This window comes from Electrona antarctica (assembly GCF_951216825.1).
Source record: "Electrona antarctica genome assembly, chromosome: 15".
Classification (NCBI taxonomy): domain Eukaryota; kingdom Metazoa; phylum Chordata; class Actinopteri; order Myctophiformes; family Myctophidae; genus Electrona; species Electrona antarctica.
The window spans coordinates 35,318,874-35,346,429 of NC_136796.1; the positions used below are offsets into that span (position 1 = coordinate 35,318,874).

General features: G+C 43.3%; 2 protein-coding genes across 5 annotated transcripts in view; both read right to left on the reverse strand.

The window, feature by feature from the left end:
- Positions 1–18,978, reverse strand: part of LOC306937797 (RNA-binding motif, single-stranded-interacting protein 3-like) — a 572,911-nt gene extending 553,933 nt beyond the window's left edge. For 2 of the 3 annotated variants that reach the window (XM_079521751.1, XM_079521749.1), the window contains exons 1-2: positions 18,553–18,978; positions 15,717–15,907 (exon numbers count right to left, since the gene is read on the reverse strand). In XM_079521751.1, the coding sequence (XP_079377877.1) occupies positions 15,717–15,890 (174 nt within the window). In that variant the 5' untranslated portion in view covers positions 15,891–15,907; positions 18,553–18,978. The remainder of the gene's footprint in view (positions 1–15,716; positions 15,908–18,552) is intronic. The other variant, XM_079521750.1, reaches the window with a different exon arrangement.
- A 2,255-nt stretch (positions 18,979–21,233) lies between these two features.
- The window catches only part of LOC306937798 (gasdermin-E-like), a 13,992-nt gene continuing 7,669 nt past the window's right edge, over positions 21,234–27,556 (reverse strand). Inside the window, exons 6-11 of one of the 2 annotated variants that reach the window (XM_079521753.1) lie at positions 26,633–26,747; positions 25,684–25,755; positions 25,410–25,525; positions 24,753–24,942; positions 23,697–23,767; positions 21,234–23,561 (exon numbers count right to left, since the gene is read on the reverse strand). In XM_079521753.1, the coding sequence (XP_079377879.1) occupies positions 23,313–23,561; positions 23,697–23,767; positions 24,753–24,942; positions 25,410–25,525; positions 25,684–25,755; positions 26,633–26,747 (813 nt within the window). In that variant the 3' untranslated portion in view covers positions 21,234–23,312. Of the gene's footprint in view, positions 23,562–23,696; positions 23,768–24,752; positions 24,943–25,409; positions 25,526–25,683; positions 25,756–26,622; positions 26,748–27,556 lie in introns of both variants that reach the window. The other variant, XM_079521754.1, reaches the window with a different exon arrangement.

The following is a 27,556-nucleotide window of genomic DNA, read 5'->3' on the forward strand; positions in this document are numbered from 1 at the left end:
AATGTTTCTAATGTAGAATGCATGACGTTCCCACTAGTATTCACACCAAGTCTTCCATGACCTTTTTCCATTGTTGCCAAGTCATCACAATCTAAAGACAAAGAGCAGATCTGGACATCGAAACACGCATGTGTCCACAGGCACACACACGCACACACGAGATGCATGCACAATTAAATTAAAGAAAAGCAGGGGACCCATTTTTGGTTGGTTATCAAAGGGAACATCTTTTCCTTTCCCAGATGGAATATTTTAACAGGGTGTTGTGAAGCTGGGCAGAGTCCATGCTGGCATACAAATCAACACACACACACACACACACACACACACACACACACACACACACACACACACACACACACACACACACACACACACACACACACACACACACACACACACACACACACACACACACACACACACACACACACACACACACACACACACACACACACACACACCCTAAGCTTTGGCATATTATTAAACGTTGTGCTGTGCAGTGTTTTAATTGCTTACAAGGATTTATGTGAGGAAAGGGGCTCTCTCTTGTACATCTTCACACACACTGTAATCACAGTACGTGTTCTACAGGAAAAGAATGCCATCTGTTTTTTTTTTCTCCTGTATATGTACGGTGCAGCACTGACACTGAACCATGCAAAAGCACTGCCACGCACGCACACACGCACGCACGCACGCACGCACGCACGCACGCACGCACGCACGCACGCACGCACGCACGCACGCACGCACGCACGCACGCACGCACGTTTAAAAAATGCTGTTACCAAAGCCGCTCGACTGTGTCCGACTAAACAACTGACAGGAGTTCAGCTTGCCCTGGGGAGCAGCAGAGTGAGCAGTTGAGCCCCCAGGCTGAACAAGGAGCGGCCACCGGTAAGGTGGCTGAGCCCGCCGGCGAGCCCCCTCGCTCGGCTGTGTTGGTGGGGGGGTGGGATTAGGAGCGCTCTGTGACCGCATCAAAGCCACGTGTCACCGGCACGCACTCTTATCCGTGAGCAGCACACTCCAGCGAGCTCTGATCCCCTTAACTGGAAACGAGAGGCCCCATGCACGCCCTGCAGGACCAGCCAAACAGCGGGGCTGTTTTAGGGCAGAAATCACCCTCCTGATTCGGACGGGGGGGACGGACGGGGGGGACGGACGGGGGGACGGGCGCTTACGGAGACGTACCGGTGTCGGTGTCGGTGTCCCCCGTGCCATCTCTCTCCGTTCGGACGGGGGGCCGCTTACGGAGACGTACCGGTGTCGGTGTCCCCCGTGCCATCTCTCTCCGTTAGAAAGAAAGAAATGAAAGGAACTGAGAGAATATGTCCCGCTTTGCTCAATCTGAAGCCGAGAGCTACCTTTTGACCGGAACAGCGCACACAAACAGATGAGGGACAAATTTGTTGTGACAGCGGCATGATGCAGTGTGCTGTGATCTGCTTGCTGTGTGTGTGTGTGTGTGTGTGTGTGTGTGTGTGTGTGTGTGTGTGTGTGTGTGTGTGTGTGTGTGTGTGTGTGCATGCGCTTGCGTGCATGCGTGCGTATGCATGCTTTCCGAAATTGTTATTTTAATCAAGTTTTATGGTACAGTATTATTATACAATATTTATCATTACATCTGCTGTGGTTGGTGGTGGTCTCCCTATACTCTTCCTCAGTGTTGATTTTGGTTGATTTTAGTTTAGTCGTAGTCTTTTGAATAAAATGTAATTTAGATTTAGTCATATTTTAGACAAAAAAATATTTTTGCGGGCCTTAATTGATGCCGTCGTAATGGCTGATTTTAAACTTAGCCGATCTGCAAGCTCGCAGCGCAACGCGTTGTGTGTCATTTTAATCTAGTTTTTATTAGTTGACGAAATTGTCAATATATTTAGTCTTAGTTTTGGTCATCATAGCTTTCCATTTATTTTCCATAAGTGAAAGAAGGTAGTCGACGAACATTTTTCGTCATAGTTTTAGTTGACAAAATCAACACTGCTCTTCCTTTGAGGAATATAGACAGGTGTCGATGAGGACACCTAGTGGTTGACAAGTAGAACTGCCTCAAGCTCACAAGTATAATATTTCTACGGGACAAGTGGAGATTCTGTCTTGCAGAGTGGTAGAAAAATGTGGTTCCTCGTGTGGGAGACCCAGGATCACATCCCAGGTGGGACATAAAAGTTTACAGATTGTAGCTTCAATTCAACTCTGGGTGTAGAAATCGATCCGTGTTTCATTCTCTCAGAGTTAAAAATAACATTCACTGTTTGACTATGCTCTTTCCTACAGTTTGCGTTTAAGAAGAGACAAAACAGTGATGAGAGATGAAAGGCAGCTCTGGCGGAGAGGTTGTCTTTATTCTCGACTGCAATCAACTCGTTTGGCACTGAACATTTGGCAAGCTTGATCATCGAATCTACATTTGCATGTCAGTTAAAAGAGAGACAGTGCACTAAAAATAGAAGGTTGGAACAGAAATACATTCTCTACAAATAAAAGCCACATCTCCAAATACAGTGGGAAAAACATCCGGCTGTCAATCTATTACTGCTTGTTTTTTGTGTTTGTATTTTTCAATCCTCTGTGATCTCTCACGCTAGAAGAGCGAGAGATCACAATGGTCAGAGCTGAAATAACATTTAGCAGGCAAGTCAGAATCAGACTCACAATTATTCACAGTTGCATGTAATCAAAACATTCATGATTTGTTTAACCACATCAACCCTGGCCTTTTTTCCTCCAAAGCTCCCATCACTATCTCTTACAGTGGCATTATTAAAGCTTACAATCCATAAGTTTTATGTTGTCTCCCTTCTCTCCTGATGGAAAATTGCAACAATGTCCGAAATGCAGCAACGTGGAGGATTAAGGATCTACAGTATGTCCGTCTATGTCCGTCTGCTTCAAATAACTATCGTCAACTAGGGCTGTCAGTTCACCTCTATAATTTAATTCGAATTTCATTGCTTCATTATTTGTAATTTTCGAAAATATTCGAATATTTACATTGTTTATTTTAGCTCATTATAGCCTACTGAAAAACACCTCTATACACAGAATATCAAGTTTTGTATGCACGTTCTGTCCACTAGAGGGCCCCCCCATCCAAACGCCAAAGCTATTTTTTCAACATGACATTGTTTGCACGGAAAAATAATAATAATGTTTCATTAGTCAGTCTATCATGGACGGGACAACTCCAGACTCCAGATCACCAGCAATAGTTTCTCTATTTTAACAGAATGCTTGGCTATCAGATGAACAGGCCAGTAATGCATAGTCTGCAGACAACGTTTTCTCTTGATGTTATTTTCCCGTCCACCTTCCACTCATCACGGCGTTCGGAAATAGCGCACTGACTGCACTGTGCAATGCAAACTAATAGGCGAGTGCTCTCCTGTCCGGTGCGATATTTCCGAACGTAAATGTTCCCCTGTTCCCTGTTGTTATCTTGAGCCTCTGCCTTGTTTGTTTACACGTGTGCTGCTGCAGTGTTGCTTCCTGCTTTAGTCTGACTCACGCCCAGCGGCAGCTATCCCACTTGATAGAGTGAGGACGTAACGAAAGCACCGCCCCCTGCTATAACTCTAGTCTGGAAGGCGAGAAGCGGCCGGACCGATTCAACAGCGGTAGATTCGTTATTCATACATTAAGCGAGCGGATAAAATAAAATATAAAACAAAATAAAAATATAAAATATAATTAATAAATGATAAAAGCTCCATTCGAATGGCAATTTTAGCTTTCGAATATATTTAATTTTTTTAATATTCGAATTTCTTTCATATTATGAAATTCGTTCTGACAGCCCTATCGTCAACCAATATGTGTCAAGCCTGAGACCCGGGGTCGAACATTCTCCATGGAAGACCACCTCTTCTAACCACAGCAGATGTGTTAACATACTCTACCATGCACACAGATTGGTTAAAATAACTAATTTGCGTTCACTAGTCTGTCGCTACACTATCAACTCACACAAACCTTCCTTGTACTACTTAAGCACAATACTTCACTAGTTTCACTAAAAACTTAACATTTTGAAATGTTTTGAATCATTTTCGAACATATTTGAAAGATTTTGGGCGGGAACCCCTTTTGGTGTTAGCATTATGCTATGCTTTAGCTATTGAAAAATAGCAGATCTACAAGCTCATAGCGCGCCACCGAGTGGCGCGCTACGAGCTTGTAGGTCTGCTATTTTTGAAAAATCGAAGAACGACACATAGAAACATAGCTTTCTCAGAAAACTGTCAGGATGTAGAAGACATTTTTAGAATCTGATCTCAGGTCAAATGATACTGTACTTACTACATCATCTGTAGATAGATCTACTCATTTCACAAAAAACTTAACATTTTGAAATGTTTTGAATAGGTCTGAACATTTTCGAACATCTTTGAAAGATTTTGCCTATAATGACAGGCCAGGGTTAATGTGGTTAAGGCATCCACTCAGCAAAGCACAGGCTTTGTAAAGGTAATTGGCCATGCCCTTTTAACTCCCCGCTAATGATCATCCGCCCTTAATGCAGGCGATCATGAACTGAGCCGTGGCCGCGGTCAGCCTACCAGAGGCTAACTCAATTACCCTTTGCCTGGGACACACTGCAAGGAGGAGAGGCCAGCCTGCAGGACCACAATCATGCCTGCCGTGGGAACCCTGAGGTGTGACTGGAGAAGGGCAAGTTCCATCAGAACAGATCAGGCTGTCGAGCGATGTCCAACATCCCAATCAATTGTTTGTTCCACTACCATAATGGGTTTCTAATGAGTCACCTCACCTTGTATCATCTTAATGAGTCGACTCACCTTGTATCTAAAAGGTGAAAATGGGTGCAGAAAGGGTGGGGTGGGGGGGGGGGGGGGGTTGTGTCAAAGTGTCGTCGAGCAACACTTAACCCCTAACTGCCCCCATTGAGCAAGTCGATTCCCTCTGTTGTCAGTGTGAATGGGTGAATCTAAGCCTACCATAAAATGAACCAAGAAGTTACTTATGCTGTACAGGCAGCAAGATGTTGGCCGGACCTATTCCACAAAACTGTGCTACCACAATACTACAAGGTAATAGTAATAGAAAGTAAGATGAAGGAAATAATACTGCAATGATTAATTGATTAATCGTAATCAAATCGATTATTCAATTAGTTGCCAACTAATTTAGTAATCGTATCGGCAACACATCACTGGATTTTTTTCTGTGCAATTAATCATGTGTGTTTTTCCAGTGTTAAATGTAACTGAGCTAAAGAGGAGGGATAAGCCATCTCTCTTCCCTTACACTCTGCTGATAGTTGCACATACTGTAGCAACTGCAAAGCAAAATATGACACATAACAACGGTGGTGCCCTATGCAGAATCACATGCTATCCACAAACATGTAAAGTCTGAGGAAGTTTAGGGATAAGGGGTTTAGCGGTGACGAAAATGGAGCCCCTTAATTATCTAGTGCACATTGTAAAGCACTTTGGAGAAAAGGGCAATATAAAATACACCCTATGTATTCTTTTAAACACTAAACTTTCTAAAAACAAATAGTCGTTAAAAACACCAAAATAGAATGGATCGCAGACTATGAAGACATAGGTGTGTCTCTGCCCTGCCCACTGCCTTCATTCTCATGTTACATCTCCCCTTCACTGCAAAGTCACCACGGGTTCCCCTTGAGACAATTGTGCCAGCCAGCGTAGGCAGTGAATATCGTGTCGTCAGAGAGTCAAGATATCAGAGCATAATATGAACAAATGGAAGCTATTGTTCTCTCCTGCTCCACTTCCCTTTCTCATTCTGTTCAGCTGAAAGCAGTGGAATGACGTGGAAATACTCAACCGAGTGCTTGCTTTTACCTTCCTCTTCAGCTGAAAGCAGTGGCCATACATTCTGGTCCTCAAATTAATGCAATAAGACACAGCAAGAATGTCCCATCAGATATAAGAGTAAGCCAGACTGCATACCATGTGGTTTAAGGTTGTTACATTTTAGTTCACAGTTGTCCCCCCCTATCATAATCTGTGTCCAAAAATCATATTTGGTGGTTCAGTAGCCTCGGAAACCCAGATGTTTTTATTTCCAGGGAGAAAAAAAAGTCTGGGTCCGAGTCCACTTCAATACGGCATACAGTAGCGCAACCGTCGATCACTCTCTGCTGATTTCTGATCGTCTGCACCTTTGTTAAATTGACGCTCACACGTACACACGTACACACACACTCCTCTCTCTCTGTCCCTCTAATTAATTAGTCTCATGCCGCGCAGCTACGTCTAGATTCTCCCGGCGGATCCTGCCGGGAGCTGCCTATGCCATAGAAAGCATAGGTTGACCCCAGGCTAGTAGTTCAGTGATAGAGGAAGCCTCAAATTACTTATTGAACACAAGGTAATCACGTTTGCTTAAGTCTTAGAAAGCTTGGAATAAGGCTTAACCCAAAAGATATCATGTACCTCCTTGTTCCGATAAGCAAACAAATGATATTTTTATTTTGGCTATTGTGTTACAAATAATAGTTCAATTCTTTGTAGAAATGCAGCTTTGAGTTATTGAGAAGTGAATAATAATAAGTGAAATAAATTATATCTGTTGTCAGAAGTTGACTCTTCCCCTTGCAATAGGAGCAACAATAAAACCAAAACGTACCGTAACATGCATAAAATAGTCATTTGGGCTCTGCGCTGTGCACTTGTGCAGTGTTATGTTTTTCAGAATATTTTTGATTTAGTCTTAGTCTTTTGAATAACACATAGTCTTAGTCCTATTTAGTCGTCTGCAAAACCTTAGTCTTTTAGTCTTAGTCTTAGTCAACAAAATTAGCACTGGCGCTGTGTGACTGGGCATATAGGGGAGTATTGATTAAGCTGTGCTGCACCTGGGGAAGCAGTAGTGGGGGTGTAGTGGAGGGAATCGATGGCACACAGGGATGCTATTACAGCTGACTGCCAGGCAGGCTGGACTTCAAAAAGCCATGTGTACTGCAGGAGGAGAAACAACAGAAGGTAATTATCCCAGAGCTACGATAGCGAGGTAATCTGGACACGGAGGAAGCCTGCCAGGTGGAGGGTTTGGAGATGAAGCTAAAGCTACAGTGACCAGGCGTCCGGGTTTGGCCCGGTTTCATGCTGGGTGTCCCTAGTCCCACATTCACTACCAATATTTGTCCCAGTTTTTCACCAGTTAAAATAAAAATAACACCCATGTGAACTGAGTGGTGCAAATCCCCCCCCACTCTCTCTCTCTCTCTCTCTCTCTCATTAGCAGGCAACAGTGCATCTCTCTGTCTCTGCTTCTGCCACAACAGCGCCCCTACTGGTACTCATGAGTCACACATGAGTCACACACATTAACACGAGTCACATAGGTTAACACGAGTCACATAGGTAGGTGACATTGCTGTTCCTTGGAGTGGTTGCACCACTCAAAAATAACAGTTGTTTTGATCAAAATCACATTTTAATCAAATGTACCACATACAGTATACCCCATGTCAAGGGTGGGCAACTTTGACAATGGAGAGGGCCACTATATTTCCACATTAAGAGGGCCACATTGCATATTACTGTCTTAGCAAAAATAGCCGATCTACCAGCTCAAAACGTGTCGCAGTGCGACCATGTATGCCCCATGTAACCAAAGATACCCCATAGGTAGCTGGGGGCTAGAGGGCAGCACGGGTCCATAAAAGTGTATCCGGTCATTTAAACTTGCATAGGCTAATATTAGTGCATTTTAGCGCACCGACATTCTTACCAGAGATGTTGACAATCACAACAAAACTGTCCCACTTTTTTTTTTTGCGCCTGGTGACGCGAGGTTAGTCCCACATTGCTCGTTGCTTTGCTCAAGGGGGTCGCCATGATTGCATTAATATAGCCAGCAGTGTGTGTGTGTGTGTGTGTGTGTGTGTGTGTGTGTGTGTGTGTGTGTGTGTGTGTCGGGATTGGGGTGAGAGAGAGAGACAAAGCAAAAGAGAGAGAGAGAGCGCTCTCACTCAGGTCGAGGTGCATGACGAGACCCAGCCCTCGTTGACTCTGGACTTTAGAATGTAATAATTACAACGCGCGTGCATTTATATTTTTGAAACCTATTTTTAAAGTTGAAGGGTTTAATATATAAAGCTTGGATCCTCACGGGTAATTTCGGGTAACTGCATTTCAGACGATCCGAACGAGATCCGACCCTGCCTGAGGGACAAGTCAATATTTTGGGCCCGAACCGGCTCGGTTCTCGGTTCGGCTCTCGGGTGTTCGGTTCCGGATGGACCCGTGCTGCCCTCTACTGGGGGCACCTGGGGTAGGAAGCCAAAACAAGAGTCAATGCTGTTTGGTTGTTTTTCGTGCATGCGTGCAACCTACAATGTCCCACATACTTAGATGCGCTGCAAATGCCCGCCACGTTCCTTACAAATGGGGCATCATAAAAGGCAAGTAAACAGGGTTTCCAATGGTTGTGCCAAGATGCATTTTTACAATAGAGAAATAATACCTAACTTTAAACATAACTTTTAGTTTTTCCAATTTTCCTCTCCTTTCCCATTTCACCCCTGGGGGCCCCCTGCCCTGGCGCACCCCACTTTGAAAACCACTGAATTAACTGAACCACAAACCAAATTGCATTTTCCTTCAGTGCTTATTAATGCACATTTGACATTCGACCTGACATCAGTGACATGTTCCAACGTTACAAAATTCTTCCACCAATACAAGACAGTATTGGCTAGAGGTAATATGTCAAAACAACCGAGAGGCCGTTATTAAGAGTGAATCATTCATCATTGATTCCAAATTGGCCTTTTGCGCTTTTCAAGTCACCTTAAATGTCTTAAAAATACATTTATAATGTCTGCGGAAAGCATTAGCAGAGGAATCTCCAAACTTGTTGGAGGCAACGAGTTCAAGGTCACCCGATTTCCACTTGTTTAACTTCACGCTAAAGGAGTCATTCTAGTGAGTTATCAGAACACGCAGAGCTGCAAATTCAATCAAGCATCTTTTCCTTAACCCATTCAGGCCTGACGTCGAAATTAAAAAAAAAAAGTTTTCTAAATCATGACAATTTTCGGAAAGATTTGAGGCACATTTTAACGATTTTTCAAAAATAGCAGACCTACAAGTTCATAGCGCGCCACTCGGTGGCGCGCTATGAGCTTGTAGATCTGCTATTTTTCAATAGCTAAATTATAACATAATGTTTAAAACACAAAGGGGTTCCCGCCCAAAATGGGTTAATGGTTAATGTGGTTAAACGCTAACGTGACATGGATGCGTTCCAGGTCTCAATGGATTAATGACATCTGCGAAGCGTGACTTTTAATTTTCACATTGCTCATTTTCAAGTGCGCACAGAAGCTTTGTTCTGAGCAATTTAATATAATTCACATCCCCTCCAATCCTGAATTGGGATTCTCATCTGTGTAATCAAATACAACATAAATAATCACTAGTGCAACAATTCCACCCCACAATGTACCTAAAAGCCAGAGCCCAAATGAGTCATCCCTAATGGAAAGCGACCGCAAATTACTAATGCTCTGAACAGATCGCTCTGCTTTACATACATATGAGAAACCGAATAAATCCTGCTGGTGGAAACACTCATGGCAGCAAACACACACACGCGCACATGCGCGCGCACACACACATTCACACCTGAAAGGCAGGATAATTATAAAGCCTGCAGAGTCAGCAAGCTAGCTCCTACACGTGGATTTAAGCTTTGTGCTTGCAGGGTCCTTTCTGCTTCCAGTGCTGTTAATGAGTTTAAGGTCAGTAGGTTGTTATGACACCAATTAGAGTAATACCTCAAATCAGCACTACAGCCCAGCAGCACACAACAGTGGTCAACCAGCGCTACAGTGAGTGCACAACAAAGCCCCCGGAATGATAATGAATACAAACTATATGCATTGGAGCTGAAGGACGCACCTGAATATAATATACATAATACAGTGCTCCCCGTGGGGGGTAGATTTAGAGTTCATGTACCTCAATTAATGCCGTTAGCGCTCTTGAGTGATGGACGTAGGGGCGAGGGGGTTAAAGGTGGGGCTTGGGTTCACTTCATGTGGCCATTTGACTTGACCCCCGAAGGGAAAACTTTACCGACGGCAAAGTGAATAATAAGCAACAATTTGGATCTTAATGGGAGCTGGAATATGATGGCTATGCTCATTAAGACGTCAGTTATGCAACTATCTGTTATTGCCTTAGCGATTATTATATTGATTACTTTTTGAGTGGTGCGACCACTCCTATAGACAGCTGTGTGTGTGGCTGGGTCCCTGTGTCTGTCCCTGGCTGTTGTCCGAGCACGTTTGTTCACCACCAAGTATCACTGTTGCACAGCCTAACACAAAGACACACAGGCCAGGGAGGAGGGCTGTACAGTACAGTACAGTACAGTACAGTACAGTACAGTACAGTACAGTACAGTACAGTACAGTACAGTACAGTACAGTACAGTACAGTACCACTCACTTCAGACGGGTCTTTTTTGATTAAAATTGCCTAATGGGAGGGTGCGCGGACGAGTGGGCAGGCCAATTGCTGACTCAGACATAACCATAAACAAACACGATACGCCCATATAGTCATGTCACTATGACTCTGGCATAACCATACAAAACCCAATACGCCCATATATAGGCATGTCACTATGACTCAAGACATAACCATAAAGGCATAAAGTTGACCCCATAAACAAACCCGATACGCCCATATATAGGCATGTCACTATGACTCAAGACATAACCATAAAGGCATAAAGTTGACCCCATAAACAAACCCGATACGCCCATATATAGGCATGTCACTATGACTGAAGACATAACCATAAAGGCATAAAGTTGACCCCATAAACAAACCCGATACGCCCATATATAGGCAATAGGCATATATGGAGATCTGGTTGTCCAGAGCCACAGAATCGACTGCTATGCCCATATGGTCATGTGCATATATGGGGGACCGACCAACTTCAATTCTTCAAACACACTTATTACATATTACTCCTTAAAAAGTAATATTATTCTTAATCAAGATATATTATATGACATATGATATTCCCCCCCACACAAAAATTGAATAATAATAAGAATCAGCACCAATCAGCCAAAAAGGCTATAAAATAAAGCAGCAATCTCTCAACCTTTTAAACAAAATGTTTTCAAAAGGCAGCCAACAAAACCTGAGTAATTAATTGCGAACGAAGTGATTGCGAACGAAGTGATTGCGAACGAAGTGAGCACTAACTATAGAAGCTGGTCAAAACTGTCTGTCTGTGTGTCTGTGTGTGTCGCTGTAACACCACCCGCCAGCCACCAGAGGGCAACTGAAATTGGACCGATACAGAGAAGGAATTGGTGCGTGTGTGCGCGCGCGTGCATGTGTGTGTGTGTGTGTGTGTCAGACTGCCACAACAGCTTTGTTCGCTTCCCGCGTTTACACGTCTTACTTGTATACAATATGTACTATTTTTGAGAGGCGCTAGCCCCTCCAACATCTGGCTTTTGGAAATATTGTCATATGGTGCGGCCAAGTCTATGGACTTTAAATGATGTTTGTTCAGAGCACTTTAAACACACAGAGTGGCGGCCAAGTCTCTATGGACTTTATAATGTTTGTTTAGAGTACTAAACTTTACGTCACAGTATTTAACAAATTAAAATATGAGTAGTCTTGTCATGATTCACCCTTTTCCATTCTGAACATTCAACTATGCTTAGGCCTACTATGGGGAATGTAAAGTCATTTTCAGGGGGTAATCTTTCTGAATTTGAAACATTACATAAAATACATACAGTACTGTAAAACTAATACAGTGTTCTTTTCGTGGGGGAAAAAAGCTACAGATCATTTTCTTGAAAATGTATAAATCTATGCTACTGTAATCTTTTGTTGCACATTATGCAGCAGCATTTTCACTTGAAAGGAGGCCTGTATCCGAGTACCTATTATAGTTGTGTAGGACTATTAGACTATTGGACCATTGGACAGATATTCACTAGTCCTTGTGTATTATAGTGTTGAGATTTAAATTGTGAAATGAATGAATGTGAAATGTCTTTTAAGCCTTATCGACCGTCCCTATCTAAGCCAGGAGACAGACTCTCTCTCTCTGCACGCACACACGAGCACACGCGAGCACACACACACACACACATGCGCGCGCACACAAGCGTACGCACGCATGCACGCACGCACACATAATACTGTCCAATGCCAAGCGTTGACCTTGCGTTCAGCCACATGTGAAGCCAGAATATAAGTGTTTGATGAAGCTACTGTGAGACAGTTACTAAATCTCTGTTCTGAGTGTCAAATAAGAGGCGCAACAGAGTTATGCCCCAGTGCTTGCCTCAGTGCTTCCAATAGCAGCCACAACAAACTAAAAACAAAAACTATATATATAAAAAATAACCATGCCTTTGGTTTGGTATAAGCATCAGAGGAGTTAAACAAAATAGTAAGTGACCACACAGTCTTCAATTAGCATGCTTTCCAAATTCGAAATTCAAAGCTGATGAGTACAAGAAGGTTTTACCGGTAGTTCAGTTAGCAGTAGCACATATTAGATGGGGAATTCATTGTGTTACAAATCACAGAAGCCCATATATTTGTAAAATATCCAACATGGTCCAACTCACATGGAATAGGTTTCACTGGAGACTCCCCAGAAAGCATGGTCAGGACCTGGACGAATTAGGGACGTCTCTATTGGGGCCAAATCAAGTCATACCAAGACTAGTCGGATCTGGCCCAGAATATCACCTGATTTCAACAAACATAAATTCTGCCCACTAAGACGGACGTCCCTGGATGAATCAGAGAGAGTCCGATCGAGGCCAGATCAACTTAAGTCATATCATAACTAGTCAGATCTAGCCCAGAATAAGCTATATTATTTTAACTGGTGAAGACGTCCTGGAAATGACATAAAGATCATCCCCATATGGGCTGTGATCTGGCCTAGTCCCGAACGTCACCGGAGGACGTCATCATAACGTCATTTAGCTTGCTTCTGTTTAAGAGGCCGTTATACAGTACACAGTAAAATCTGAGCAGCCACATAAGCAAGCATGCAAGTACTATCCGTATGTCAAAAGTCTAGTTGATATTCATCAGACTGGACTGCATGGTAATGGGAAGTCAAACTACAGCTGGCATTTTCATTGTCATTGCCAAGTATTTCAGGAATCGTAGTAATTGTTTTGATTTAGACTAAACTGATAGACAATGAATGATTGAATGAAATGAAAGATTGATTATTGGCATACTGGGTACAACTAGTCCAGGGGCCGAGCCATATTTTGGTACCACCTAAGGTGACCGTAACATTTTTGTATTCCTAATTTCCTACATGTCTTTTGCTATGATACATCTTCCAATTCAGTAGCTTAATGCCAGTTATATGCCAAGGAGTTTGACACGCCACATGCTACTTAAAGCATAATGACATTTTAAATGTTAAAGGTATGGTCACATATAACTGCCATTAAGCTACTGAATTGGAAGATGTATCATACCAAAATATAAACTAGACACATGTAGGAATACAAAAATGTTACCTTTGGTGGTACCAATTTGTGAAAATATCAGTGTTGGCCCCTGCACTAAACAAGAAAGCCTACAGTACAGCCTAGTTTAATTGTTTCCCGGTAGGCCAGTGCCCGTTTACTATAACCAATTGATTGAAACATGTAAAGTTATTAGTTCTGTGGTAATGCTTACCGCACTGCGTACAGCTAGTAGGCTACGCTGAAAAGATGCATCATTGCCGACTTATATCGTTCCAGACTCGTGTGGTCCCTGGTGGCGGTATAGTTTAGTAAATCAGACTTGTGTGGTCCCTGGTGGCGGTATAGTTTAGTAAATCAGACTTGTGTGGTCCCTGGTGGCGGTATAGTTTAGTAAATCAGACTTGTGTGGTCCCTGGTGGCGGTATAGTTTAGTAAATCAGACTTGTGTGGTCTCTGGTGGCGGTATAGTTTAGTAAATCAGACTTGTGTGGTCTCTGGTGGCGGTATAGTTTAGTAAATCAGACTTGTGTGGTCCCTGGTGGCGGTATAGTTTAGTAAATCAGACTTGTGTGGTCCCTGGTGGCGGTATAGTTTAGTAAATCAGACTTGTGTGGTCCCTGGTGGCGGTATAGTTTAGTAAATCAGACTTGTGTGGTCCCTGGTGGCGGTATAGTTTAGTAAATCAGACTTGTGTGGTCCCTGGTGGCGGTATAGTTTAGTAAATCAGACTTGTGTGGTCCCTGGTGGCGGTATAGTTTAGTAAATCAGACTTGTGTGGTCCCTGGTGGCGGTATAGTTTAGTAAATCAGACTTGTGTGGTCCCTGGTGGCGGTATAGTTTAGTAAATCAGACTTGTGTGGTCCCTGGTGGCGGTATAGTTTAGTAAATCAGACTTGTGTGGTCCCTGGTGGCGGTATAGTTTAGTAAATCAGACTTGTGTGGTCCCTGGTGGCGGTATAGTTTAGTAAATCAGACTTGTGTGGTCCCTGGTGGCGGTATAGTTTAGTAAATCAGACTTGTGTGGTCCCTGGTGGCGGTATAGTTTAGTAAATCAGACTTGTGTGGTCCCTGGTGGCGGTATAGTTTAGTAAATCAGACTTGTGTGGTCCCTGGTGGCGGTATAGTTTAGTAAATCAAAACCATCCTGATTTACTGCATCGATGAAGGCATATATTGCGCTAGTGTTCCAGCATCAATATTGTCCCCTTACATTGAACCGAACACTGTAGCTTGTATAATCTCATTAGTAAAGGTTTTTTTACCGCAGAGAATTTAAGTATCAACACGGTCGGAATGCTGTTTCAGCGCCGGTTACACCTTGCAAAGATAAATTATATTTGAAGAAAACGTGATGATGTCGATTTTGATTAATGTCTACTCCAAAGTCATGTTGTGCCAATCGATACAGCGTGCCATGACATGAGTCCCCCTCCTCTCAGCTACAGGCGTCATGCTTTTTTCTCTATCTTTTGTGTTTACATTGACACTGTCTCCAAGGCCTGCAGTAGACACTCTCGGGTGATTGACGGGCAGAGACTCGGGCTGCTGTCTGAAAGCGTGATTGACATTTGGGAGATGGAAGAGAGCCAGGAAGGGCCTTACTGTCACTCTGGATGTAGGAGAAGGGCACAGAGAGCGGACGGACTGAATACAGATGTAGTAGCAATAAGGAAGTCTTGGTTTTTACAGCGTGGCTGAAGGCCAGGCCATCTGGTCGTGGGGTGGGGGGGTCATTTGGAAAGGAGGGAACCTTTTTAAAGCATGTCCTATTTAAATCAAATTAAATTCCTAAGACTGTGGCCATCCCTGGTTGTGTTTATAGGCAATATGTATGCAGTCATGTACAGATCATAGCTGAGGTTTACTTATGTGTAAGAAAGGCACCCACCGCGTTTCACATTTGCTTACAACCAGGAACGGCAGTGAGTTAGAAGATCGTGCTGACGATGTCGTATGTGTGACATCGGCGCCATAGAGTGCCAACAAAACACAGCGCATCACCAATGACGCAGCAACGCACACAAAACAGCGTTGCTTCCCCGCCCAGCAGTGTAAAAAGAGAATGAGTAAATCTCCCTCATTCTCAGAGAATTCAAACAGCTCATTGGCGAGGCAGAAAACTAATCAGTGGACCAACACACACACACACACACACACACACACACACGGACACCCCGCAGCCAATTTGTACCACTGAGTGGCCGTGTCTTACTTTCTTGTCGTCTCTCTGGCTGACTGGCTGAGTGTCCTTGATCTGGCTGTCAGCAGAGGGCCTGGAGTTGGCGTCCGTCTGTCCGTCCCGCGGCTCACTCTGCTGATTGGCCCCCGACTGAGGGGAGCCCAGGGGGAGGGGCTCCGTCTGCTGAACACCACTTTGGACCTGCATCTTATGCCCAGCACTGCCTTGTGGGGAGAGAGAGAGAGAGAGAGAGAGACAGAGAGAGAGAGAGAGACAGAGACAGAGAGAGAGAGGTGGGGGGGGGGGGTGAACAAAAATACAGAGAAAGAAAACCTGATATAATTGCAGGTATAAATAAATGCACTCTGAGTGTGCACTGTGGACACGTGCATTCAGTATACAGAGCACTACCACACATGCCAACAATCATCTCTCGCTTTCGTTTTCTTATGGTACATTTTTTTGTACCATTTGTACAAAAATGTCTTTCATTATGGTGTTTTCAGCAGAAAAGTTGTGAGTTTTTGCAACCACTCCTATACGGAGCTTTGTGTGTCTCTGGCTGTGTCCCTGGTTCCATGTGTCCTGACGCGGGGCGGCTCGCCAGAACCGGGCCGGCACCCTGGGCTGTCCTGTGGGTCTGGAAGTTCCGGGGACCCCCTGGAGACCCCCACATGGTGTTGCACCACTCACTTCACACGGGTGTGACTTTTTTGTCGAGTGACTCTACGGTTCATTCGCCAAATATAAATTAGCCTCTAGCCTTCTTCAAGGAGAACAGCAGCAGAACAAAGTGTCATTGATCTTTTGTTAATAGGTGGGCCTGTATTTATTTTTATTTTGTTTGCATGCACAATACTAAGGTCAAGAGCAAAATCACGTCCATAAAAATAAACCAGTGGATTAAAGCAGTGGTCAGAGGACCCCAGGGGTCCTTGAGGGGATTCCAGACAGTCCCCAGCAAAATGAGGAACAGATGATTTTCACTATTATGTCACTGGCTAGAAGACCCAACGGTAATGTGTAGGAATGAGTAATTCTAACAACAAACATCTTCTCTTGGTCCCAAGCACAAAATCTTTTCAAATAGTGAATCTGGCTTTGCTCTTGGAAAGTTGTGTTTTCTTCTGTTTTAAAGAGTCTGTTGCTAGTATTCCATTCTTGTTTCGAATGGAAACTAGACCGAAAGGACTTTTTTGCTGTTATCCTTTCATACCACGTGTTTATCTGTACTCTGTTGCTGTTTGCATTTCTGTCTAATAAAGTATTCATCAATCAATCAATCATTTAGCCCTCTTTAGAAAGCTTCATACCCCCCTTGGTTCCTGGTAAAACATCTAAATTGGCTTTAGGGTCTCGACTCGAGGTTATTGCAACAGCCTCCCTTGGGGCAAGAATGGAGTAGGGAAGCCCATAAGTTGTATTGATTGTTATAGCCCAGCAACACACTCTCGCAAGATTTGGGAATATTTCTGAAGTGTCCATCTGCAGTCATACATCTGCAGTCATACACCGATGGCAGAGGAAACCATGCAAGGCACCAACCTGCACATCGGGAGCAATTAGGGGTTCAGCGTCTTGCTCACTTTGACACCAACTCTGGATGGGAACCGTGGCCTCTACCCCTGAGCCACTGCCGCCCGATGGGGTTTCGACATGGGGCGCTCACAGTAGCCACACCAATCGTAGGTCCTAACTTCCGATGGGAGGGTGGTGTGATGCGTGTTTGATACCGAGGGATGATTTACAGTGTAAATTTTACACTGCATGGGATGACACCCTCCTGCACCAGCTGGGCCAGTCCCCCCGTTGTGTACGGGGGACTAGTGACTGGCTGGAAAACGTTAAAAGCGACCAAGGGCGCCTTTCGTGAAACAAACTGTTGTTTAGCGGCTACGGTTAGCACTCGTAGCACCTCCTGATGGGGCATTTTTACACTATTTTGCCCAGGCTACACAACCTGCACTGGAGAGGTAAATAAAATACAAAACCCTGCATCTTAGGACTTGTCAACTTTTTGGAGCCTTGGCCACTTTACAATACAAAAAGCATTTATTTGTCACAGTTGCTTATTGATCTATAATGAAAAATAATGTAGCTATTCACCCTGTTACTCTAATTTAAGCCCTATTACAATATAATTTATCATAAATGGCTATCAGCTCACAATAGATTTTCAAAGTTGCTTAAATTAATTTAAATCAACTCATATCTGTAATCAAATGGTTATTTCGAGAGAATGTTACTTTCTTCACCTAATGGGAAAGGAAGTATATCTATTTAAATGATACTTTTTCAGGTTCCTGGGTGTTGGTAACAGTGTTGCAAGTACAGCAAACGATAAATAAAACATTTAATAAACAATGTCTTTAATGCCTGAGGTGAGCCAATCAAGCTTTTGATAATGTATTGATGTGTACATAACAGAAAATGGTAGGTTTTTATTTTATTTATCTGAATCCCAAATGTCCTCCAATTGTAGAATGACCCAGGCCAGACTCATGTATCACACAATGATTAACATAAGTAAAACATTACATTTTGTTATTTTGACAGTATTATGCTTAGCTACTATTAATGCTGTATTTTCTACAAAGAAAATGCAAGCAATATGAATTAGGCTGATAATTCCCAAATTGGCGCCTTCCAGAGTTTGCTGATAACTTCAGTTTCAGGGCAGGCCCATATGGGTTTATGAACGACACGGTAGGATTTCTAACTCTGCATAGCCTCGTTGCAGTGTCAATTGGGTGTCTACAAGGTTACAGGCAACTTATTTTGTTGATACAATGTCACAATGATAATTTAACATAAACAGCTAACACATAATTAGCTACAAACAATAGCTAAATAACGCCTAAAAAAATACCTCTGTGATTTCTCCTCCGCTCCTCGTTATGTCAGAAGAAGCATATCAAAGGGGAAGATGCGGTAGTAGTCGTGTGTGTAACTTAAATTGTTTTTCTTTTTTACATGTCGGGATGGGTGATGTTTAAGTGACGCACGGCACGTGGAGAGGAGACACCACACCGTCCGGCTACAAACTGGCGACACGCGCTTCATCTACAGTTGTCAGCCAGGTGGAGACAAAGTAGCAGGAAGAGTTAGCCTCGGTCCCATGCTTACTTTTCTGCGAAAAGTAGTTCTGCTGCCAAAAGTCTGTCTGTCTGTCGCGGTTAATACCATAGATATTATAAATGTTAATACTCTGTTTGCACCGTGCGTCTGGTCGGTGTAGCTGTAGCAGCAGACAAACTGGCGAGCAGTCATCGATACTATTCCTCCTCCACCCACCTGCCGCAACCTACCGACTGTGCGGTGTTTCACCGAAAATAGTGACCTATTGAATATTGTTACACCTGACGTCGTCGTTTTGGCAAATCTGGTTTGCTTGATTGAACATTTTCACACTATCACAGTATGCAGAAATTAAGAATGGGAACATTTCAAACGAAAGTAGGCCTACAGGTCAATATAATACAAAAACTGCTACTTGAGGATATAACCATTAACCATAAAAAGCACAAAGACTTGTTTACATAAGGGTCCCCCATTTTCAATTAATCAGAACATTTAATGACGTAGGCTACAAATATACACTTCTATGAAAAAAAGGAAATCAGTGTTTTTTTTAAGTAAAAAAAGGTGGGGGGACATGTAGCCTACAGTATCGAAAAGAATACGGTCCTCATGTGATGTGTTTTATTGACTTGTTTTGACAAACATGAAGTTAAATACAAATACATTGGACATAAAAATACAATAACATTTTAATACTAAGCTACTAATATAGACGTGGGTCATGTTTGAATGTTTTAACAGCTGAAATCAATAACCTGCAATCCTGCATTAAATGAAGGTGGGGGCCGCATGTGGCCCCCGGGCCGCCAGTTGCCCATGCATGGACTGTAAGTGATTCTTTACTGCTAACATCCAGGTGGTCGTGGAAGAAGAAAATGAGTGCAGCAGTGTAATTCTGTGTGTATCTGCTGACATCAAGTGGATAAAGACAAGAACTGCAAAACAATGTATTTCTCAGAGATAGCATGGTGGCAGTATGACCATTTTGCCAGTGATACAATAAAAAAGGACTGACTTATGTTGTTCGCCTATGGCTATAAAGTTATAGTTACTATAGTGGCATAATACCTTACATGAAAAATGTTGCTACAGTAACCTTAGTTATTTTAGTTTATTCAAACACTAAACCTAAAATGGAATTTGAGTATGAATCAATAAATATTCATTATCATTATTCATATCTTAAAAAGATATGCCGCTATGAATTCAAATTATAGCAAGTGATGTATAATTATTAATTCTTTACACACACGCACGCGCGCGGTCAAATTAAAATGACCATTTCAGCGTTCAGGTCCACTAATCTTGGCAATGTATTAAGACAATAGACAGAATACATGTGAAATGCAGGCACAGACATGTGCGGTGCCTTCATATACTACCAAACCCACGAAATACGCACAAAATGCAATGTGTGTAAGGGAAGTGGTTAAGCAACCCCCTCACACACACACACAAACCGACACACACGCAGGGGTTTCTATAGAACTCTGAACACAAACGGAAACTCCACCCTTCACCCACTTCAGGCAGCTCAGTCTTTATAGCTTAGCTAGATGAGATGGAGGCGAAAGCGAGATGGAGAGATCCACCAGCCTGCTTAGACCAGGTCATATACAATCAGAGATCCACCAGCCTGCTTAGACCAGGTCATATACAATCAGAGATCCACCAGCCTGCTTAGACCAGGTCATATACAATCAGAGATCCACCAGCCTGCTTAGACCAGGTCATATACAATCAGAGATCCACCAGCCTGCTTAGACCAGGTCATATACAATCAGAGATCCACCAGCCTGCTTAGACCAGGTCATATACAATCAGAGATCCACCAGCCTGCTTAGACCAGGTCATATACAATCAGAGATCCACCAGCCTGCCTAGACCAGGTCATATACAATCAGAGATCCACCAGCCTGCTTAGACCAGGTCATATACAATCAGAGATCCACCAGCCTGCTTAGACCAGGTCATATACAATCAGAGATCCACCAGCCTGCTTAGACCAGGTCATATACAATCAGAGATCCACCAGCCTGCCTAGACCAGGTCATATACAATCAGAGATCCACCAGCCTGCTTAGACCAGGTCATATACAATCAGAGATCCACCAGCCTGCCTAGACCAGGTCATATACAATCAGAGATCCACCAGCCTGCCTTAGACCAGGTCATATACAATCAGACCAGATGGAGAGAGATCCACCAGGCTGCTTAGACCAGGTCATATACAATCAGACCAGATGGAGAGAGATCCGCCAGCCTGCCTTAGACCAGGTCATATACAATCAGACCAGATGGAGAGAGATCCACCAGGCTGCTTAGACCATAGGTCATATACAATCAAAATGTATTTTCTCCTGAATTATTGAGAGTCTCGAGTTAACTCCTCATTTCCCACCTAATGTGATTTCCCACCATTTGGCAATAAAAAAAACAAAAAAACAGAGACAATGAGAAAGAGAAATAACTTGTATTTATATTTTAGGATTTATACACGCACGCACGCACGCGCACACACACACACACACACAGCAGCAGTGACAGTTATGCCAGCACTTCAAGGAATGTGACATTTTACTGTATATTGAAATCCGTTAACATGATCAAACATCACAATATATTACCTTGAAGCCTACATACTGTTGTAACATTACATAAAGCAGCTGGTATAAAGCAAACAACAATCAGTGCATAGACAGTGTATTTGTTGACACATTTTACATGATAATTCAATCTACACTATATAACTAACATGCTAACTAATGCTATATTTAGGCGATTGCTGCACAATGTGTGTTGCAATCACCAATGGATTTTCATCAGAATATCTGTGTCACCATATGTGTCACCAATGGATTTTCATCAGGATATCTGTGTCACCAATGTGTCACGATATGTGTCACCAATGGATTTTCATCAGGATATCTGTGTCACCAATGTGTCACCAATGTGTCACCATCTGTGTCACCAATGGATTTTCATCAGGATATCTGTGGAGAATCGGAGCAGCAGGGCATCGGCATTGCAGTCGCTGTATACTGCACTGTTGTGACGAAAATAGAGCTGAGCCAGAAGGCAAAGCTCTCTAGCAAAGCTCTCTATCTACCGAGCAATCTTCGTTCCTACTCTCACCTATGGTCATGAAGTGTGGGTCATGACCGAAAGAATAAGGTCGCGGATACAAGCGGCCGAAATGGGTTTTCTCCGACGGGTGGCTGGCATCTCTCTTAGAGATAGGGTGAGAAGTTCAGTCACGCAAGAGAGACTCGGAGTAGAGTCGCTACTTCTTCGCCTGGTTTAGGTGGTTCGGGCAATTCAATAATAATTACATTCAATAATAATCCCACATTATCTATCTAATCTAGCCTGTACAGGAAGTTTAAAATACAATTATTTATATCATGTACAAATGAAATAATTGTATTATCTCCACTGTTATGCCCAATCAGTTGAATATAAAACAATACAATTTATTTTTAAAATAATAATTATGGCTTGTAGGTCAAAATAATCTTGTATTGCGATAGGTAGGCCTACTCCATTACAGCTGAGGTCATACGACGTTGGAGTGGAAGTAGGTGTGATTGTCATGTCTTTAGACTACTTTCAGGTGGCCATACTGGGTACTGTATATGAATGATGTGGAGGGAGACGATGGGGAAACAGTTTCAGTCAGTGTGTGTGCGACTAGACCGGTGGAGCAGGTTTTTTTTTATTTTCTCCAGTCACACCAAGTGTATTTATCTTGTAGTGTACTGTAAACAGTTAAAGACGGAGCTCTTGTTGTAATTGGGAGGGGCTAATTTTTTTGTGTGTTTGTGTGTGTCGGTTTGTGTGTGTGTGTGTGTGTGTGTGTGTGTGTGTGTGTGTGTGTGTGAAACTGTTGTAGAAGAATAGAATAGTCCCCACTACTTTGGTGTTTTTTTGTCACATTTCTATGTATATATACTAGTATATATATGCACATAGGTGAAATTCGTCCTCTGCATTTACCCATCCTATAAGAACTAGGAGCAGTATGAGCAGCCATTCGCAGCCCTCATAGGGAGCAATTCAGGGTTAAGAGTCTTGCTCAGGGACACACATTGCTGACCGGAATCGTACCTGGCTGGGACAACCAAGGGGCTCTGGCTCCCCAGGTGAGCTGACTAACCACCCAGCTATGGGCTGCCCCTGCCCCTGACTCATCCAAAAAGAGGTCACCCCTTTTTATGGATGCCTTTGTTTTTTGGATGCCCATAACAGTGTTTCTTTAGAGCACCGTTCACTGTAAACAACTGTTTCCTGGACCAATGTTAGTATTTAGGCTTAATCTAATAAATTAGCATGTCACTAGTCACAGTTGCATATCGTATGATCTGTCAGCCTAGACACGATACGAGCTGATCCACATTAATGATTCATGTTTAGAGTGGAGCTCACGCCTGTGAACGTGATACTTGACAACCCATAAGGAAAACGTTTGAATGCAAGCACATCCGTGCAGATGTCCATGAATACATGAGTGCGTACTGCGTGAGCACACATACACTCAGAAAAGCGTCCTTAGTTTCGCTGATCACACAGAGCAGACAGTCCTTGCACTGTGAAACACAGGACCAGTGGCAGCACTCCCGGTTCACTTCCTGCCTCCGCCCACAGCTGTCCAGCCTCTCCCCTGAGGTTCACGTTGGACGTGATGAGCAGCTGTTGCACCCAATGGAAAGCCTCGTCACCCTGTAGGGGGCGGGGCAGGGACTCCAGAAGAACAGGAGAGTAGCTCTTCTTCTGATCCTTCAGATCTAACACGTTCAACTGTGAAGGAAGGACCAAGCAAGAAGATGGATTAAATAAACACAACACAGACAGACAGACAGACAGACAGACAGACAGACAGACAGACAGACAGACAGACAGACAGACAGACAGACAAGACAGTGTTAGACTGACCAGGTCATTGAAGGCCTTCAGAACATCAGGACTGCACTCACTGAGGAGGCTCAGTGCTTCATCAGGTAATGCTACAAAAATACACAATAGAGAAGTTAGATTACATTGTGCAGAAGTATAAAAAATCACATAGAGACTGATTGATGCGCATCAAAGCAGGGCTGAGGTCGGCTGCTTTTAACAATCGTGTTAATAAAGTATCCAATCAAAGCCTTACGAGCCCAAAGAGTAACACCAGTGTGAGTCGTCAAACAATCTCCACTCCTGCTAAAAAGATTAACAATTTTTAAAAAAAAAGATAGAACTGTATGAGTCCTATCTTTCTGATCATGTAGTTGATCAGAAAGTTGCTCAGTGGCGCTTTGAAGCACCCGGCCGGAAGAACACTCTACTTCTGCATTTGACCACCAAACTTTGGTGGTCAAATGCAGAAGTGCAAACGAGCGCTCAACATTAAACCCCAGCTACACAGGGTTTCCTAAATGCAGGGGCCCGCCTGCAGTTCCAACTTTCACCACTACGTCTCGCAGCTTCAACACTGGCCAGCCTTGCTGGGGGCTTCGATTGCACCAGGCAGATTAAGGGTGCGTTCGGAAATGCGCACCGGGAATGTGGTCAGTTTGTTGAGTGTGGTGGGCGGTGACGTCACAGAGTGCGTTCAGTGTGCCTTATTTACGAACGACCACAGCTGTGACGCAATCACACCGATTCACACTGGACAACCCCAGCTTCAGGGTAGGGTCGCTCAGTGCGGGCACTCGGCACACCCGGTGCGCAGCGCACTGGATTTTCGAACGACAACGCACCGAGTGCACTGAATAAACAAACTACAAGAGAGCACACCAGTGCGTTCAGGGCGCATTTCCGAACGCACCCTTAGTCTGGCCCCTCTCAATTGTGGGAGGAGTTCACGGCCGTAGTGGTGACGAGTCAACCAGATTCGTCTGGATCCAGGCTATAACCAACCAGGGCCCAGTATGCAAATATGGGGCGGGACATTGCAAAACTAATATCCACGCAGTCATATTAGTATCGCTACGCGAGGCTAGCCCTAACCTTCCATGGCGCTGACCAATAGATGAACAGCTGTCAGGGGGCTCCCGGGGGTCCCAGGTCCATCACTCTCCATGTGGCTGTCTGGGTCGGGTCTGAGCAGGTCCAATATGGCACTTGCAGAGTTGCTGAGATATACACATGCATTTTGTTCAGTTTCCACTGGTGCATCACCTGTGAGCCACTCCTGCAACTAAAAGAGAAAGACAACGTGATTTACAGAGAGACAGGTGACCGTGACAATAACATATGAATATAATTCAGATAGAAATAGGGATGTTTTGTATGAATAGTTGGAAGTTATATATGCGAGAGTTAAGTCTTTACTTGAAATTTTCTTTACATTTAAATTAATCCTGGACGTATTGAGTTTGATAAAACTCAAAACAAAAGGATCATTGGTGATGGGCTTATTAATGAAACAAAGATTGTGCTTGGCACAGGTTTGCACTTGGGAAAGCCATCCGTAGAAGATATTATCTATTTGTAGAGACAAGTAGATAATAGAGACAACAAATATAATAGACAGACAAGACAGATGGGCAGATGAAAGAACAAACAAATAAGGAAGTAATGGAAGATGAAAAAGAGAAACTAACTACAAAATGAGTCGAAAGGTGAATGACAGTTAGAGAGAGGGGGAGGGACTTTGTCACTCACCGTGTTCTCTAGATCTGAGAGAGCATCTCTGTCCTTCATCACTTCACAGAAGCTCTGGAACAGAGTAGAGCGCGTCGACTGGGAAAGCTCTGCCAGCGGGGACAGGTTCTCTAACTCTGCAGATTAAGAATGCCATAGTGTAAACAGTTGTGCAAGTACAATTATGCAATACATTATTTTTAGTGAGTGAGTGAGTGAGTGAGTGAGTGAGTGAGTGAGTGAGTGAGTGAGTGAATGAGTGAGTGAGTGAGTGAGTGAGTGAATGGATACTCACCGGGAACCAGTCCATCATCCAACATCATCGAATCCGACTCAATGTCTCCATGGCTACCATACAGGCATAGCTCTGAGAACACACACGTAGGTATGCACACATGCACAGACATGAACACAGACAGAGACAAAAATCACACCTGTGTGAAGTGAGGGGCGCTCTTATCATCGTACATCATCATACATCATCTCATTGTGTTTACGCAATGTTTGTGTTTACGCAAACACTCAAAACTGGTCATTCATTGTCAATGGCATTCAATGTGTGTGTTGGGACAAACACTCAAAGCTGGCCATTCATTGTCAATGGCATTTAATGTTTGTGTTTACACAAACCCTCAAAGCTGGACATAAGAGGGGATAGCGCCCCTCAAAAATGAAAATTTGTATTAGAATGAATGCTTACTTACTTCTCTCAGCTTACTGCTGAGAGATAACCAGTAGGCACATTGTGAAAGGCCACCAACTGGCAACCACAGAGGTGGCCATCAATTCCATCTAATTGAGGGAATAAAGTGCCTGTTGCTCTTTAGATGGTTGGTCATCAATGTGACCCTGAAAAGTCAAATAAATTCCAGATATACATATACAGTACCAGGCCAAAAGATGTGATTGTGAAAAAGTTTGATTTACACTTCATCGTCCAATCCAATCCAATCCAATCCACTTTATTTATAAAGCACATTTTACAACTCAAGTTTTACAAAGTGCTGTAAAAAAGAAATACACTGTAGATAAAACACAGATGGTCTTCCATGCCGAAGATAGCACATCTGCTGTGACATATTTCAGCTTTGTGTTATCATCAGACGTACGACACACACACGCACGCACGCACGCACGCACACACACACACGCACGCACGCGCACACACACACACACACACACACACACACACACACACACACACACACACACACACACACACACACACACACACACACGCTTACCAAAGAAACCATTTTTCTCAATGGCTAGTTCCACAAGCCTGTAGGCGATTACCGTGCCAGGAGGAATCTCCATGGACACATCTCTATCCATCTGAAGATGTGTCTTGATGCATGCCTGAGAACAAACACACACAGCCAAAACACAAACACACACACACACACACACACGCACGCGCGCGCACACGCGTGCACGCACAAGCACAAGCACAGGCCCAGTCAAAACAACCACCTTCATGAATTTAAATCAAGATACGCACATATCTTTCCACCATTTACAGTGGTGGAAAGTAAGTAGGCCTACATTTGCTTAAGTAGTGTACTTAGGTACCCTTTGTCAGCCTTCTGATTGGTCCCTGACTTTATATTGAATTTGCTAAAACATCTTTTGGAAAAAACTAAAAACAAACATGATATGCCCAGTCACCATGCTGCACCTGTGATGTTCCTTTTTACTGACACCAAGTTTAAAATAAGAATTGAGTTCACAGAATATCAATATGAAGCAACTGAAAAACATGGTAGTGGATGGAGAGAGAGGATTTTTGTCCAACCACGAAACGGCAACCAATGGGTGCGAAGAGGGGCACAACCACGGGCGGGACTTGACAAAGGGTGAATTTTGAGGTATTTGTAGGCTACTTTACTTCAGTAGCCTATGTTAAATTTCTTGCTTTTACTTCTACTCCATTACGACAAATATTATACTCTTACTCCACTACAATTATTTGAAAACTTTATTTACTATAGTGACTTTGTAGATTTTGATTATTATTACAAAACACACATTAACCACTTCAGCCCGATATTGTGGCCATTTGAAAATATTTTCAAAAGATTTGTATACATTTTGAACTTGGGACATTCTGCATAGTGAGTACTTTCTACTTTTGGTACTTAAAGTACACTTTGATACCCATACTTTTG